Source organism: Notothenia coriiceps, unplaced genomic scaffold (assembly GCF_000735185.1).
Source record: "Notothenia coriiceps isolate Sejong01 unplaced genomic scaffold, NC01 NC01_scaffold00030216, whole genome shotgun sequence".
Classification (NCBI taxonomy): domain Eukaryota; kingdom Metazoa; phylum Chordata; class Actinopteri; order Perciformes; family Nototheniidae; genus Notothenia; species Notothenia coriiceps.
The window spans coordinates 97,650-113,606 of NW_011362917.1; the positions used below are offsets into that span (position 1 = coordinate 97,650).

At 41.1% G+C, this 15,957-nt stretch overlaps 1 protein-coding gene across 1 annotated transcript in view; it reads left to right on the forward strand.

Moving 5' to 3' along the window:
* Positions 1-15,957, forward strand: part of LOC104959419 (zinc finger, B-box domain containing) — a 30,398-nt gene extending 14,441 nt beyond the window's left edge. Inside the window, exons 6-12 of the mRNA XM_010787310.1 lie at positions 1,931-2,142; positions 6,232-6,329; positions 11,999-12,120; positions 12,333-12,394; positions 13,366-13,571; positions 14,176-14,994; positions 15,905-15,957. Of these exons, the coding sequence (XP_010785612.1) occupies positions 1,931-2,142; positions 6,232-6,329; positions 11,999-12,120; positions 12,333-12,394; positions 13,366-13,571; positions 14,176-14,994; positions 15,905-15,957 (1,572 nt within the window). The remainder of the gene's footprint in view (positions 1-1,930; positions 2,143-6,231; positions 6,330-11,998; positions 12,121-12,332; positions 12,395-13,365; positions 13,572-14,175; positions 14,995-15,904) is intronic.

Genomic DNA, 15,957 nt, shown 5'->3' on the forward strand with positions numbered 1-15,957 from the left:
TGATCTAATCAATAAATAAAGATTCAGCCGATAACACAAAAGCACATGGCTACTTAAGTTGCAGAATGACGTCCTTTTGCATGCAAAATAAGAGTCCCGATCTTATTACTATCAAAATAAAAGTGCAAAACGAAAACTTTACCATAGGAAAATATTGGCATACAAATATAATCACTTCTCTGAAAGATAACTCATTTTAAATATAGTTTATTTATATATAATAATAATAATAATAATAATAATAATAATAATAATAATAATATTAATTAGCTTTATATTTGTATAGTGTGGTGATTGACATTATTCACCCACGGATCTATGGGTTGGGGTATTGTTCCTCACAGACATTTTAGTGAGCCGGACTTCCTGTTTCCGCCATTCTTCACTTCCCGTCCATGAAGTTGTTTACATGTGTGTTCCGATGCTAAATAAAAGTCTAGCTTGTAGCTTCGATACCCCGCCTCCGACTCCCATCTCTCGGCACCACAATAGCACCTATTACAAGAATTGGAGCCAAACTCGCTTCACAGTATTTCAATAGACAGATTAATATAACATGACAGGATAAAAGCAATGTAGAGGAGCAGCTACATTTCAACACATATATCCACGAAGATTAATACATGAAGACTTGTGACTCGGACTTGACTTGGACTCTTCTTAGGTGACTCGGACTTGGACTCGGACTCGAACACAGGTAATGATGACTCGGACTCGACTCGGACACTCCTTGGGTGACTCGGACTTGGACTCGGACTCGAACACAGGTAATGATGACTCGGACTCGACTCGGACACTCCTTGGGTGACTCGGACTTGGACTCGGACTCGACTACGACTCTCCCTAGGTGACTCGGACTTGGACTCGGACTCGAAGAGTGGTGACTCGAGAGTGACTTGGACTCGTGAATTGGTGACTTAACTACAACACTGGTATGTGGGTATAATACGGGTGTTATAACTGTAATATGGTTGTAATAATGTGTACTATGGGTGTAATAACAATGCAATATGAGTGTAAATAGCAATCAATTGATTTTGCGAAATATTGAATGCCCATTTTAGGGTTAATGAAGGGTTTAACAAAACCCAAAGTGAAGTGCAGGTACCTTAAGATGGTGTGTATATCCACATTAATACGTAAATGTTTTTAAATGGTATTTCACCTTTTTATTGCTACATCCTCCTGAGCTCCTCCTCCCTCTCTCGCTGTCTGTTCTCTGATCTGTTAAGACCTTACAGAAAGTGCTTACCTCTGCAGTAGGAGGGTAATCCATGGCTGTTGCATATTGAGATAATGACAGGAGGGTTAGGAGTGGCCCTACTCCACACCACAGCACTAATCGCCTCGGCTGTGTGTACAAGCACCACTGCGTCAGGCAATTTTTATGCGCATGTGCAGCGTCAGTGTGTCTTGGTTCATGTATGTGTGTGTGTGTGTGTGTATTAGTGGAGCCATTATTCCAGGTTCTGTATGTGTCTCAGTGTTTGTGCTTTTTATTAGGACTCCAATTTTCTCTGCTTTACTGCTTGGACACACTCTGCCTTCGCTCTGCTCTGCAAATTGCTGCTAGCCCCTCCAGCCCTAATTATTTCTGTCAGGCCAGTGGCACCCAGGTCCAATTTAAAGCCGTCGCTGTGGACTGCCAAAGTGTCTGCAGTACAATCATAACAGTTCTCTTTCTTGCCTACATCTTTCCTTTTTCGTTCACTCGCTGACTATGTCCCTCTCGTGTTGTGTGTACATCTTCTTCTTATTCCCCGGGGGCTCTCTCTGCTGTCTGTTTGTGTTTTGGCACTCGGCGTGTCGACAAGGTGTTTTCTCACTTCATGAGGGGAGATGTTTTGAGGAAGGTGTTGAAGAAGGAGCTGGCGAATTAAGTTTTCCCGCTTCTTTTTCCCTTCCTGTGTCTGACTCCTTCACCTTTAAGCTGTTGTTTGCCTCTTACTTTATTTTTGTGTGCTCTCCTCTTCCCCATATTTCTCCAGTATCTGTGTCAGCTATGGCGACCCAGGCTGACCTCGCCCCAGTCAGAGGAGCTGAAGGAGGAGGAAGAGGAGAAGGAAGTGTACCTGTCAGGGTGGAGTTCACAGAAAACAGCCTTACTTACATTGACAGACTGCTTCTCAAGAAGCACCGCAGGTACACACAACAATGCACATACATATATATTTTCTAAAGCTTGCATCTTCTGTTATCAGAATCAGGAACAGGTTTGAGTAGGTTTACATATACAAGAATCGGTTTGGTGTGTCAGATACATCGACACAGTAAGGACGCATTCAAACCTAATAGTCCGCTTCTCTGGTGCGCAACAGACGACAGTTTGTTACATTGTTTAATTTTTCTGAAGGTTCAGTTTGCGTTCACACCAAGCCCCCAGGAAGTGCGCCGGACTCTGAGGAAAATATTCGCTGTGGCCAAACGGCGGTACTACACTTCCGTATCAGTCGCTGGGCCCGGAAACACTTTTTCCCATTGACTTACATTGGGAAAGAGACGTCTGTAAATCGTTGTATAATTTTTTTTAAACTAAATAAACTACCCAGTATGAACATTTGTTTAGCCCTTATTAAAAACATTCGGTCCTCAAGTTGTAAAATGTGCTAATAACGTTATTCTGAGAGTTATTTTCCTCTGCATTATGAACGTACACCTGAGAGTGGGAGCTCGGGGGCGGGGCTTACGGGGCAACTCAACTGCGCATGCTCTATGAGCGCACATACATAGGGTAATCTGTGACGTTTCGCTCTCTCAAAAGTTGGGCCATTTTGTCCTCATGCTCCAATGAGCAGCTCTCATAGGAAAGAACGAGACCCCGCCTCCCACGCTGTATCCACTTCTTATTATACATCCATGGTTCAAACGAGTAAAACTCGAACGTACTATAAACTTTAAACACAAGTCATGTGCACGGAAATGCTGTTCAACAATGGGTCTTTTTCATGCAATCAGCTTATTTTCATAACCAGAGATATGGAAAAACAGTCATTAGAAAGCAAAGATAATAAAATAAACATTAAAAGAAAAAACACATGAATAAAAGTTACAGTGCAGTTTAAAATATGAACACACACAGTTTTCACAACAAGCTCTTCTTCTCAAATGACACACACACACCTTTCCCTTGTTGCCGCCTCCATTACTGTGGACATAAATACATCCACACACCTTCTCTTTCCTCGGAACATGCCTCTTCTTCCTCCCTGTAGTCATCCTACACGAGCCACCGGTGTACAAAGCAGCTTCTCAGTACTTATTGTGCAGCAGACTGCCTGAGGGCCTGGTTTCGGCAGGTCCCATTATTAAAGCCCTTTATTTAAGCGGCTCCTTTCGGGCTGAGTAGCCCACTGGAGAGCAGGCCAGAGGAGAGGAGAACAGAGTGCAGTTTTAGGCCTGCTGACTGCCTGAGCTGGAACGCTCTACATCCCCTGCTGTAGAAGCTTTTTAACTGTGGAATAGACTAGAGAGCCAATCTAGAGTGCAATAAGCCTGCAGCGGTGACGGTGGCAGAGCTTAATGCAGAGACAGAGAGGCTGGCTGGCAGAAAGACAATAAGAGTGGAGGCTGCATTTTAACAAGCCTCTGTAATAATGAAAGAAAGAGTGAGAAGGAGGCAGTGTGATTAAGGAAATAGTTTTAAAGGATTTGCTAAAAGTGCTAAGCTATATTAGAGTCATAAACTCTATCAGATTGGTGGGTGGCCTGCAAGTTAAAGAAAGCAAGCTGGTGACCAGGAGGGCATCAATCTGATTTCCTGAGCTGGCAGGGGGCTGTGGGGGGGGGGGGGGGGGGGGGGATGTGAACGCTCGGTTCCATCAACAGCCAGCGTCAAAGAATCTGTGATCAAAGCACTGAACCCTGAAATAAAAGCCGGCACAAGCAAAGGAACTGAGATCCGAACTGGCCCCCGCCCAAGTCTGAAAGACCTGACTGCGCCCGACTTGTACTGCCAGGTTTAAAAAAGCATGATGAGATTTCAGTTACACAAATAGAAAGCTTTTCTCAAAGTAAAAATCTGGGAGCCACCCCATTAGGCAAACACACAATAGGTCACAGTGACCTCCCTGTACAGATCAACAATAGCTTATAAAAGCCTTAGAGCTGTTATTGGCTTATTCGACATGAGTCCAATGGGGTGATGATGTTGTTCTGTGAAAGGAAGGCCAAAAAACATTATGTTATTGGTTTGTTGTATTTTAGCATAGAGATGTCAGATGTCAAAACAACTCTATAAAACAAAAATGCCCAGTGGATTTTATCCAATTACATGAGGGCATGGGTGGAAATATTTGCTGTCATTTGACTGGTCGTAAAATACCAATTCTGAGATCTTCCTCAACTAGATCAAAAGGATTAAGAATAAAACATTTTTTTGCATTTTAATCTACAAGGAGCCCAAATACGATGGTCTGTTCGTCAAACAATTACACAATGTGATTGGTGATCAATGATCGCCAATTCCTTTCAATCACCTGAAAGTGGGCGGGGCCATAATTTCACCAGGCAGTGATGTGGCGTTTCTCGCATTAATACTTTTACAATGTTGTTCTTGTGAAACTGTAGACCCTCATGTGTTGATTTTTTATAACTATAAACTTAAGGTTGTATTTTGAAGTACAAGAACGGTCAGGCTGGTCCGAAGCATCTCATTTGACCTCTGCCGTACAGTTACTTGGAGACAGAGTTTTAGCTTACAGTGCAGAAATAGAAAAAAAGTTGGGGTGTTTTGTTGAAAATATCCCCTGTGAGAAGTGGTGACTTCCATAAAGCACTTTTGGCATAACTGTCAAAGTAGAATGGGCTAACCCACTGTCCACAGAGTGAATATAGCAACAGTAATGGTCTTATTGAAGCTGCCATATCCTTCTTGCGTTAACTTTATTGCAGAATGTCAAACAAGGGTATTTCCATTAATTATGCTTAAACAAAAATATGAAATACTGTTGAAGATTAAGTATCGTGTGTCACCTATTTTTCAACATCGTTACATAATAAGTCTCGAAATGAAGATCGTAGGTTATACTGTATCTCACTTCCTCCCTCTTAGAGAGACTTATACATTATTTACTCCGGCACAAATTACTGTAGGGAAACTCTCAAACTCTTTCTTACAAGGTGCAGGGTAATTGGGTAGGGATTCAAAATCCTTCCTCAGGAACACTTCACCAGTTGTTGTTATTTTTCAGTAGACGTGTAAACTATAGGCTCAATTGGTTGAAGGTCTCTTTATCAAAAATGTATCTCCAAAGGGAGGTATAAACACAAGACCCGAGAGGACAACAGAAGAGAAACACACTTATTTTTCCTGCACTCTGGCCAAACCCGAAATGCAAACAGCCTAAGACTAGCGATGTTACTGTTTTTAAAGTACTGTATTTAAGAAGGATGGATAGATGAAGCGAAAGCATAACAGAAGGGATGTGAGGTGCAGGATTACATATAACACACTAATTAAAAAGACAGAGAAAAGATAAAAATGGTCAGATTGGGGAATATTGACTGAAGAGGAAATATATAACCTCAGTCTAACCTTATGGGCAGCCTGGAGCTTCTCATAAACTCTCTCTCATTGGCCTTGACCTGGCTTTATGAGACCGGGACAAAGGGAATAAGGATAAAGTTGTGGATGTAAAAAGATAAACTGATACAAATTTTAGGCCGGGCCCCTGTTCATTCCTATGAGAGTTGTTAAGTAGGGCATTAAGCCAAAATGCACTGACTGTAGATTCAGAAAGTATATCAACCGGCGACTTTAGCCCAAAGAGCTTGCACACTTGAGTTTTCCTTAAAGGTGGGTTTGGTAATTCACTTCAGAAACACTTTTTGTTATATTCCATGGAATGCTCTTCACATCCCGATAGCAATGAATACATTAAATATTTTGACTGTGGAAGCCGTGGCGCTGTGAAAAGCAAGTTCAGTTATCTGCCTCGGCCCACGGCAAATAACTGGATGGCCTACCTGCCTGTCAGCCTTCCATCTCGTGCACAAACTTATCCCGTGCCCTCATTGGTCATGTGCGCGTTCGTGTGTGTTGGAGGAGGGGAGTCTGAAGGAAGGGGCAGATTCTTTTCGGTTGTGTACTGGTTTCTCCATTCTTACCTACCCTACCTTTAAGCCCCATGCATATTAGAATTGTGTAGGAACTGACCAAGAGTTTATGTCTAAGTTATATCTGTATCCATTTAGTGTGAATTCAATGATTTATATATTCATATTTGTTTGCAGGACACCAATCAAAACTTATCGTCCATCGTCAGCCTCTGGTAATGATTCAAAATCACAACCTAACATAAACACTGTGGAGGAGACTGCAAGCCTAACAGGTAACACACACGCACACACACACACACACACACACACACACACACACACACACACACACACACACACACACACACACACACACACACACACTCGTAAGCACCTTTTGACACCAAGATATGATGTTGACATACAGCCTTGCCAGTCATGTACTCTTGCTGAACATACCACCTTTCTGATAGACATACCAACCAAGACACAGCTACAGACAGTCATTTGACAGATGAACACACACACACACACACACACACACACACACACACACACACACACACACACACACACACACACACACACACAAAATCAGGATAGAAAAGTAAAAAACCTCTGCCTCTCAGGGGTCAGACGTATCAGTGCCTGCCCATCCATCCGTGGCGATGTGACGGGTAATCACTGGCTGTGATTGTGTGGGCAGAGGGCCGTTAGAGGCGGCTCATGCCTGACAGTTTGCGCTCTGCCTGGGTAAGGGATGGGGCAGAAAGGGGGTGGGGGGTGGATGGCCTGCAGTCTAAAGCTCAGGGCCTGCAGCTCATCAGTCAGGGGAGTGTCCTGGCTGTCTGGCCCCAAGCCGAGGCTGTCAGGAGACGGGTAGACCACGGTTATCTCTCCCCTCCCAAAACCTCTGGACCCCGGGGGCTGTCAACCGCCTCTCATCACATCAATCAAGATTCACTCCAATCCCGACCTTGTTAGGATCTGAAACACCTTGCTTACCCCATAGCTGTCTATCTCAAATAGTTCCACAAATCTTAGAGGTCAAACAAGTTGCCTATGCTCCCCATAGAAATGTTTAATATATTACACAAATTAGATGCATTACAGTTTGTTTGGAGTGTGGACTCATTAATTTACAATAACCTCTTGCAGCTCTAGTAAATCAGAGATGCCTTAACCGCAGTCTAAACAAACACTAACAGCTACTGCCTCCAAAGTATTACAACTTTTTTAGATATGCAGTTTTGTACTTTTTTTCACTTGTAGCTCTCCCTTCCCCGGCATCTCCTATAATGCCAACCATTCAACCATGAGCTGCATTTTTTTAAACCACATCCCAAACAAACAAATCATCATGTAACGCTCTGACATTTAAAAAGACCCTAAAGCAGAGACGGACTCAGGTAAACATTTCAAGATGTTTAATAGAATAAATAAAGCAAACAAAAAGGCAGGCAGTGATAGTAAGAAGCTGGCTGGGTAGCAGAAACATCTCCAGTGATTAGAGAGAGTTGTCCAAGGAGAAAACTCTAGAGTTCACATTAATAACTGGAGCTCAGGAACACAAGGCTCTAGGAGGCACTCTGAATCATCCAACTACATTAAATCAGCTGGCAGAGTAGTGGAGTGAGGACTGGGTTTATATAGAGCAGGTTGATTGGTGGACTGGGAACAGGTGTGCCTCGTCTGCAGATAGGGGATTGCCGGCCACGCCCCCTGCCACTCACAAGCCCTGCAGAGAAGGAGAAACAGAGAAGGGGGGAGAGAGCATGCAACAACAAAAACACCACAAAACCGTAAACAATGATGACACATTAACAACATAACACATAATCTCCTTTTCCACATTCTGGCTGATTCTTTAAAGAGGCCCTATTATTCTTTGTGTGTTTTAGTTTTTTTTTGTGCATGTAAATGGTCTGCAAAGCCTAAAATCCCTGCGTTCGCTGCTGTGGGAGTTTCTCTCCCATACACTTCTCCTCTGACTGAAACACATTGGACTCCTTTGTTAACTTCCTTTGTTTACTTCTGTAACATAGTGACATCACTCTGTAACACTCGCGCTTCTATTGGCTAGGGCTCCATCAGATTGTACGTGATCGGCTAAGGGGGGGGGACATCTCTTAGTGGTTGACTAATCACCACAGAGCCGGCCAGCTAACCAATCAGAGCAGCAGGTTTCAGACAGAGGGTGAAAAGATGAAACAGGCAAAGAGAAAAAAAAGAGCTTTTAAAACATTAAAGCATGGAGACATGTCCCAGTAGAGGCACGGAAAACTAATATGAACCTAATAGGACCCTTTTAGACAATATTTTAGCTACCAGCAAAACTTTGTTTTGACAAAGGACTTGATTACGCAACAAACTTAAAATTCATGAATATCCTCTCAGTACTTTCTATTGGTTAGAAAGCTATTAGGGAACAAGACTTTTAGCTTTCTTCAGATCTTGGTCTTTATGAGGCTGAAGGCTGTAAGTTCAGTCAGAGTCGTTTACTTCAGAGGAGTAAAGCTTTTTTGCAAGCCGTTATTTGGGTTTATTTTTTGGAAATACTCTGCTTTTGAAGGAGCTCCCCAAAGGAAGGTTTCGCAACCTCTCTATCCCATGACCCAGTTCTCTTAGTTGCAACATTCTCATTAACCCACCATTAACCCAGAAAGCCGAACATGTGTTGTGAGAATCTGAATATTGTAATCTGTTCGTTTTTTCAAGGGCAGAGAGGGTTGTAACAAATTACATTTCAAACAAATGTTAGTTTTTCTGCACCTAAGGGTGATTTATTAAAAGTTATTTTACCCTAGTAGTAACGTTTAACACACGCTCACATACACATCCGTACTGTATAAGTTTAAAGTGCAATGTCGGAGCAAAATCACTTTAACGTGTGTATATTACACGATGATGCAGATTAGTGTTTATTTATGCTGTGCAAGAAGGGAAGAATAACCGGCTGCACTTCCCATTTTTCTTTAAGTGCATTCCTTTCATACACACCATTTAATGAACTGAAAATGACTTATTATAAGGCTTGGTTGAATACTCAATCCTGATTTGTCAATTTGGACATGGCAGAGGTTGTTCATTTTTGCTAACAGACCTTTGCTTAGGCAATACGATCATTTATAAATCATAAAATCATTTTAAATCAATATTATCAGTCAAGTTGTTGTTGCACATGTTGGTGTTCTCTTTTCATTAATGACCGCCTTGCTGTTCATTATGCCTTCCATAACATGTACATTTTTTGTTATGACTTTGCAGCTATATTCTGAAAAGTTTTTCTTCCATCTCATCTGGATTTGAATCACATGTTATTAGACGCTTTTTCAAAAAAAAAATTGACTTACATACACCACTGGACAAACTATAAATGAAACTCAAATTAATTTTGTTCCAACTCTTTAGGTAAACCAATCATTACTAAAAACCAGTCATTCACATAATGAATCTAATTTCTCGTTCCAGTGAAATGATTGACACTCCATTGTTTCAGCGATATGCAGATGTGAGGAAGACATCAGTGTCTCTGGGAAATGTAGAGCTGTTACGCAGCTTAGAAAGTATTCCATCCACCTGCTTCAAACTTTTCTCACGCATAACGATTACAACAGGTTGCAGCGTCTCCCCTCCTCTCCTCTCTTTGATTATGAAAGGGTGGGCTACGTGTGTGGCCATGAATAATAAAAGCTGTTTTCCGGAGTCGTGCGGGGAGTCTCCCTTGTTTTAAATTCTCATTTTCCCGAGCTGTCAGACCCATGTGGTGATGTGATAGAAGCATTGTTAGGATGACATAGAGAGATATATACGGAGGTGGCACAGACGGGTAACTTTCAGTGGAAACAAAACGAGAGTAAGACCCAGACTGACAAAATTACAATATTCGGCAAAGAAACTTATTTCAACATAAAGTGTGTTGTTGCTTTTGTTGCCTTGAAGAAATGTGTTATGTGTGGATGTAGTCCAGATACTATATGTTTCACTGCTTTAACAACAATATCAGCGGAAATGACCTTTAGATATTTGCTAAATATCAGTGCATGCACACATATGGAATTAACGGCAGAGAATTAAGGCCAGATCTAACACTTTACGTCCAATAAAAAAAAAAGACCACATGTGGCCCTAATCCTCTTCGGTAAAAATCAGAATCAGGTTTAGTAGGAGAACAAGACATTATAACTTTGTTGCAGTGCATAAGAGGAATTAAGTTGTAGAAATAAGGAACTAATATGGACATTTTAAAAACTATTATACATTAAAGAATAGGATTTTTCAAGAAATATACGTGTATGGGGACATTAGAAAAAGACAAATGCCTTTAAAAACGATATATGTATGTAGTATATAAATATTTTCATTTGTGTAGCCTTTTAATGTTTCCCACAATTTTTTCTAACAAATCGAATGATACTTTCATATTTTACTTCACAAAACTGACCCTTACATTTTTTTTATTTTAAACCGAATTCAATCTCAATGTTTTGTTGAGTACTTTTGCAAGGTACTATAGATACTATAAACATCACAAAGACACACAGGTACTTTAGATCACCGCCTGTCTGCTGTCTTCAGAGCAGCAGGGTTGTGTCTCCAGAGGGGAAACTGCTGTTCCTCCCCTGCTGAGCAACATCTTTCATCTGACACAGGGTAATAAATGGACACAGAGCCAGTGGTGCAGCTCTCCATGACCCTGACCTCTGATTCCCATTGGAGCAGGGTGTAAGAGAGGAAAATGACTGTATTTGTTTCAAGGGGTCCAGGCCTGAACCCTGGCATCTTTCACAGGTAGAGAAGTGATAAGAGGTGCTGCAAACAAGCACCTGAAACATCACATGTCTGGTACATTTGTTTTTATTTAAAATGGTCATTAAAGAGAGCCTCTCTGAAGGTTGAGGTGACTTTAAGATAAGAAAGTACTTTATTGATCCCAAATTGGGAAATGTTTGAACATTCTTTTTTATCCTGCGAGCTTTGAAGTGGGAAGAGAACAGAAAGAAATATGATAAAAAAACAGATTTTGGGGGAAATTCAACTGTTACATTTGATTTAGATTGATCTGTACAAATAGCTTTATTGATAGCTGTGTCCATTACGTGTTCATTGGGTCACCTTAAGTGCTGCCAGAGCAGAGCAAGAGCTTGATAGATAAGTTGGCTGGATGCCAAAAGTTGAGTTGACCTGAGGGTCAGACAGAGAGCCGAGGGGCAGTACATTGGTCCTGTGATCGATACACCGGCCAGTATGCATGTTTAATGATACACACTCCTGACAATGCAAATATTGATCGATTTATTGAATAATCAATAATTGTATTACAACTTAATATGTAAGGGATAATGTGCGTCGGGATCCTGCTCACCCTGTTGGTGTTATTTTTTCTATAATGGCCGGCTTACAGTACATTATCCCACCTATTACCAACGACTTGACACACAATATTGATCGTGTTCCCTTTAGTGTTTACTTCCTGTCTTCATGACAGCTTAGCTATCATGAATCCAAGGTTTTGTGCCCTCCACAATTATACAAATAAATATTCAATAAGTATTCCATGGTGTTTTCTGATTAATTAAACCGATGTTAATGTTTACAGCTGACGCTCCCTTGATCAGTGTCCTCCTAAGAAGCAGTCTGTTAGTGAAATATAGAAAATATCAGTTATCTAGAATGTCCATATTGACCAATCAGAATTGAGTATTGAACTAAGCCCTGTAATACAAGTATTTATTGTTTTCAAAATAGCTGAACCATATCTAAAAAACGCATTCCTGGAATAAAAAGCAGATTTAAAAAAAAAAACAAATATGACAAAGTCTAAATCCCTCATGTTGCAGCACATTACATGACTCTCTTTCCCTCTAGCCATCTTGCGTAACAATGTGTGTGTGTGTGTGTGTGTATGTGTGTGTATGTATGTATGTGTGTGTGTGTGTGTGTCGTTCGTGCGTGCTTATAGCTCAAGAGGAGGATTTTCATCGCTACTGTGCATCATTGTTTGCCGACCCTGTCAGCAGTGGCAGGCCTGAGCCTCAGATTACCCAACCTGAGTCGTGCCTTGTCATACAAGTCCTGGATGAGGTGAGAATAACTGAAGCATTTCATTTGAACAAACACTCTTTGAAACACACAACATGAAAACATATACTGTAGTTAATTTAGTGAGGGTCACTGGGGGAGAAGACAGACATCTGTAAATAGGCTTCACAGACACTAGCATATTTGTATTTCCATTCCTCTCTCTTTGTCTTGTTCACATAGATGACTTGACTGTTTTCATTTGTTTTCAATAGAGAGAGGAGGAAGACATACATGGACTTTCTATTGCTCAACAGAGGACAGACAACAACAGAAAGTAAGCTTATATCAATATTTAACTGTGATCTCAAAGGTGCCTACCATATTCACACTAGCCTGTGGGAATAACTGGCAAATACGTAAACTGTTAAAACAAACAAGACGTTGCATCTACAGACAAGAGAGCTGGTGACAGTTATCAGCTGCTCAGCATGTGTGCACTTGGTTGAATTGTCTGTGAAAACTGTTGTTTTTTTGAGACAATTAATGATAAATCCCATCCAGTCAAGTGAAATATTGGCATCTTGACAAAATAGAAAGAACAGCTTTACGGATGTTGGAATGAACAGTTAAGGGTTGGGGCTAAACATCATGACGTTACTACCAACCAACCATCCATCCATCCATCCATCCATCGTAAACTGTTTATCCAAGGAAGCAGTTCTCGCAGAGGGCCCTAAACTTCCCTTTGCCTGGCCACATGATCTAGCTCTGACTTTCAGGGCGCTCCGAGGCTAGTGTTGACATATCATCTCTCCAGGGAGGTGGCAAGGTGAAATCCTTACTAGGTGCCCGAACCACCTGAACTGGCTCCTTTCTACGCAAATGAGCAGCAGCTATACCCCGAGAGGTAGGAAGCTTGTATCGTAGGAACGATGATTGCCCTGTACTGTAAATCGAAAGCTTTGCCTTCTGGATCAGTTCTCTCTTTGTCACCACGGTGCGGTAAAGCTCCTGCTGCTCTCAAGTCTCCTGGCCCATCTCACACTCCATTGTCCCCTCACTCATGAAAAAGACCCCAAGATCTTTCACTTGGGGTAAGGACTCATTCTGTACTAGGAGTAGACAGAGAATGTTTCTACCATTCCTTAAAATTCAGTCTGTATTTATCGGTAATTCTAAGAATATAGTCAAATTTGGCAAATCTTTTACAAGGCTGCTGATATGTTTTCTTATGACAATGTCCACTGTCAGAAGAGTCCTGTGTAGCCACGACTGAAGTCTCAATGTCTTGTTTTTCCCACACAGGGTTCCTTCTGTTCAGCAGCCCCTTAGTAAGGGAACTCTGCTGACCCAAACGGCTATTATTAACAGCGGGTCCTCATTAGTCAGCTGCTCTTCTCCCAGTCCAGCACTACCATCCAGGCAATTTACAGCACCAACACCGGCCAAAGGAGCTAAGAGGCTCCATCTATCCAGGAATCAGACTTCCCAACCAGAGCATTTGACAAAATGTAAGCTTTGTGATTTTTTTCCGAAGGACAGGTACAAATGTAACGTTTTGCCTGCAGTTTTCACGACAGAAACCGGAGGAAATGTAGAATATTAAAACACATGTTTATCTTAGAGATTATGGAATTTTTCGAAGTTGAGCTTTTTAGGAGTTTCAATAAAAAATATTTTTTTTTATTTTTTATTATTGACTGACCAATCAAAGAAAAAAAGAGTTTTGACCATTATACAGTAAGTTTAGCTGTTTCTTCTAAAATAGCCTCTAAGAACTAGCAATGATATGTGACGACGACATGATTTACAGTTCAGTTTGACATGAACATCCCACATGTATGTGTTAGAACATTGTTGTCTTTTACACATGCAGGTCAGCTGCAAAAGATGATTTAAAATTAGAATTTAGTTTATTTTACAGGAATATAATATCTTACATTGGTAAACCAGTATTGGGCCTTGGAGGCTGGCAGCAACATTACTCAAGGACAAACTTAATACTCCCTAAAACGGTGGAAAATATCCCTTGTGTGCTTTTTCATGAAAATGTGACCACATGCGTACAAAACATAACTTATGTCCTTATTGTTGTTCATTTTATCTTTTGCACAGCATCGTCCTCTAAGAGTAAACCATCAGCAAGCCCCACTGCTCAGACTTCGAAGACATCGATCAAAACACAGCCGTCAAAAAAGCCCAATTGCCCACCCAAAGTCCATGAATCAAAACCTGACCTTGGATCAATTCAACATTTGTCCTCTCCCTCACCAGCACATTCCCAAACTCAGATCCTGAAACCCTCACTCTCCCCTGTCTTGTTTCCGCCTGATGCTTCTCCTGTGACTGTGAACAGACCTCCAATACTAGAACACCATCTTTCCCCTTCTCCGTCCATTTCCTTCTCCCTAAGGTCTACATTCGAAGTCTCACCATCAAGCTCCACTGAGTCAATCTTATTGCCTAAAGTTCACCAATCAACTCCAATACAGAAAGGCTCCGATGTATCTCTGTTGCCAGAACAATCCCAATCTTCCCAGTTGTTCCCAGAAACAATCTCATCACCGAAGCTTTCCCAGTCATTCCGAAGTAATCAGGTGTCCTCAAGGCAATCCCAACATTCCCGCTGTGACCCAGAGTCTCTCCTATCAGACAATCAACTCCAGCTGCCACCAGGGTCTTGTAGTTCAACCACCCCACCAAAATATCTTGCACTAAGTCCAGCTGTGAAATATTTATCAAACGAGTCCTTTGTAGATGCATTCTCTAGTCATGGACAAACTCCAACAACAGAGGATTCTTCAGTTTTTGAGTACTCTACCCCTATCTCTGTGGACCATGAATCAACTCTGGATAGACTTCCATCACATTTCATGGATGGCATCCAGAATTATCCTTTAAATGTGAAACTGGAGGAGGAAGAGGAGGAAGAAGGTAAGTGATTTATATAAATTGCCTCTTTGTGTCCATATGTGTTTGAGCAATGATGGAGTTGAAATCGTAAAAAGAGCACCAATTGGACGCTCAATGTTTAATGTTTTTGACCGTGCAATAGTTGCTAATAGTTATTCATGATAGGATATAGGATGATTTTCAACTTTTTTCACATGTCTCAGAAATGTGTACATTCACATTGATGCCAGTGATACAGTTCTTTGCTCAGTTGGTCCCTCTTGAGATTCAGTTCTCATTATTCGAAAAGCTTTTGCTAATTTACTCATAAATCTAAGCTCTATCTAAAACCATGTGATTTGGAAAGATCATGTACACCTCTATTAAACATTTCCCCTATTACATTCTTGTGACATAGATGAAACTCTGAAAGGATGCATCTTGAATGTGAAAACTCAAGCAACTTGTAATATCAGGAACAACTTGTTGTGACAGAGGGTGTCGTATTGTCATACTGATATTCTGTACAAACTGTGAAGTCCACTGAGACAAATGTAACATTTGTGATATTGGGCTATATAAATAAACATTGATTGATTGATTGTTCAAGGCCAGCTGTTTTACCAGGCTTGATTACATTATTAAAAAACAACAACTCAATACTTAAAATGAGTCACTTAATTTGCTGAAGGCCACTGGTGGTATACAGATGAATCCAGCTTGGACCAAGAGGCAGACAGGAAGCATGATAATAGACTGAAATATGTTGGATTTCACATTTAAATAGCTCCTCTGTGGTACTTCAAGTGCTGAAAGGAGTGTGACCTTCATCACTTTTGTTGTCACATTTAACACACATCTAATAACAGCCTCCCACATGTTGCTCCAAAGTGACTCAGCTTTATCATTTTGTTCCCTCATGTCTGGTTTTTAATGTTTGTATTTTTCTCAGTTCACTGTTACCAGGGTGATCTAAAGAGGCACTCTAGTGGTCAGGTTAAATAA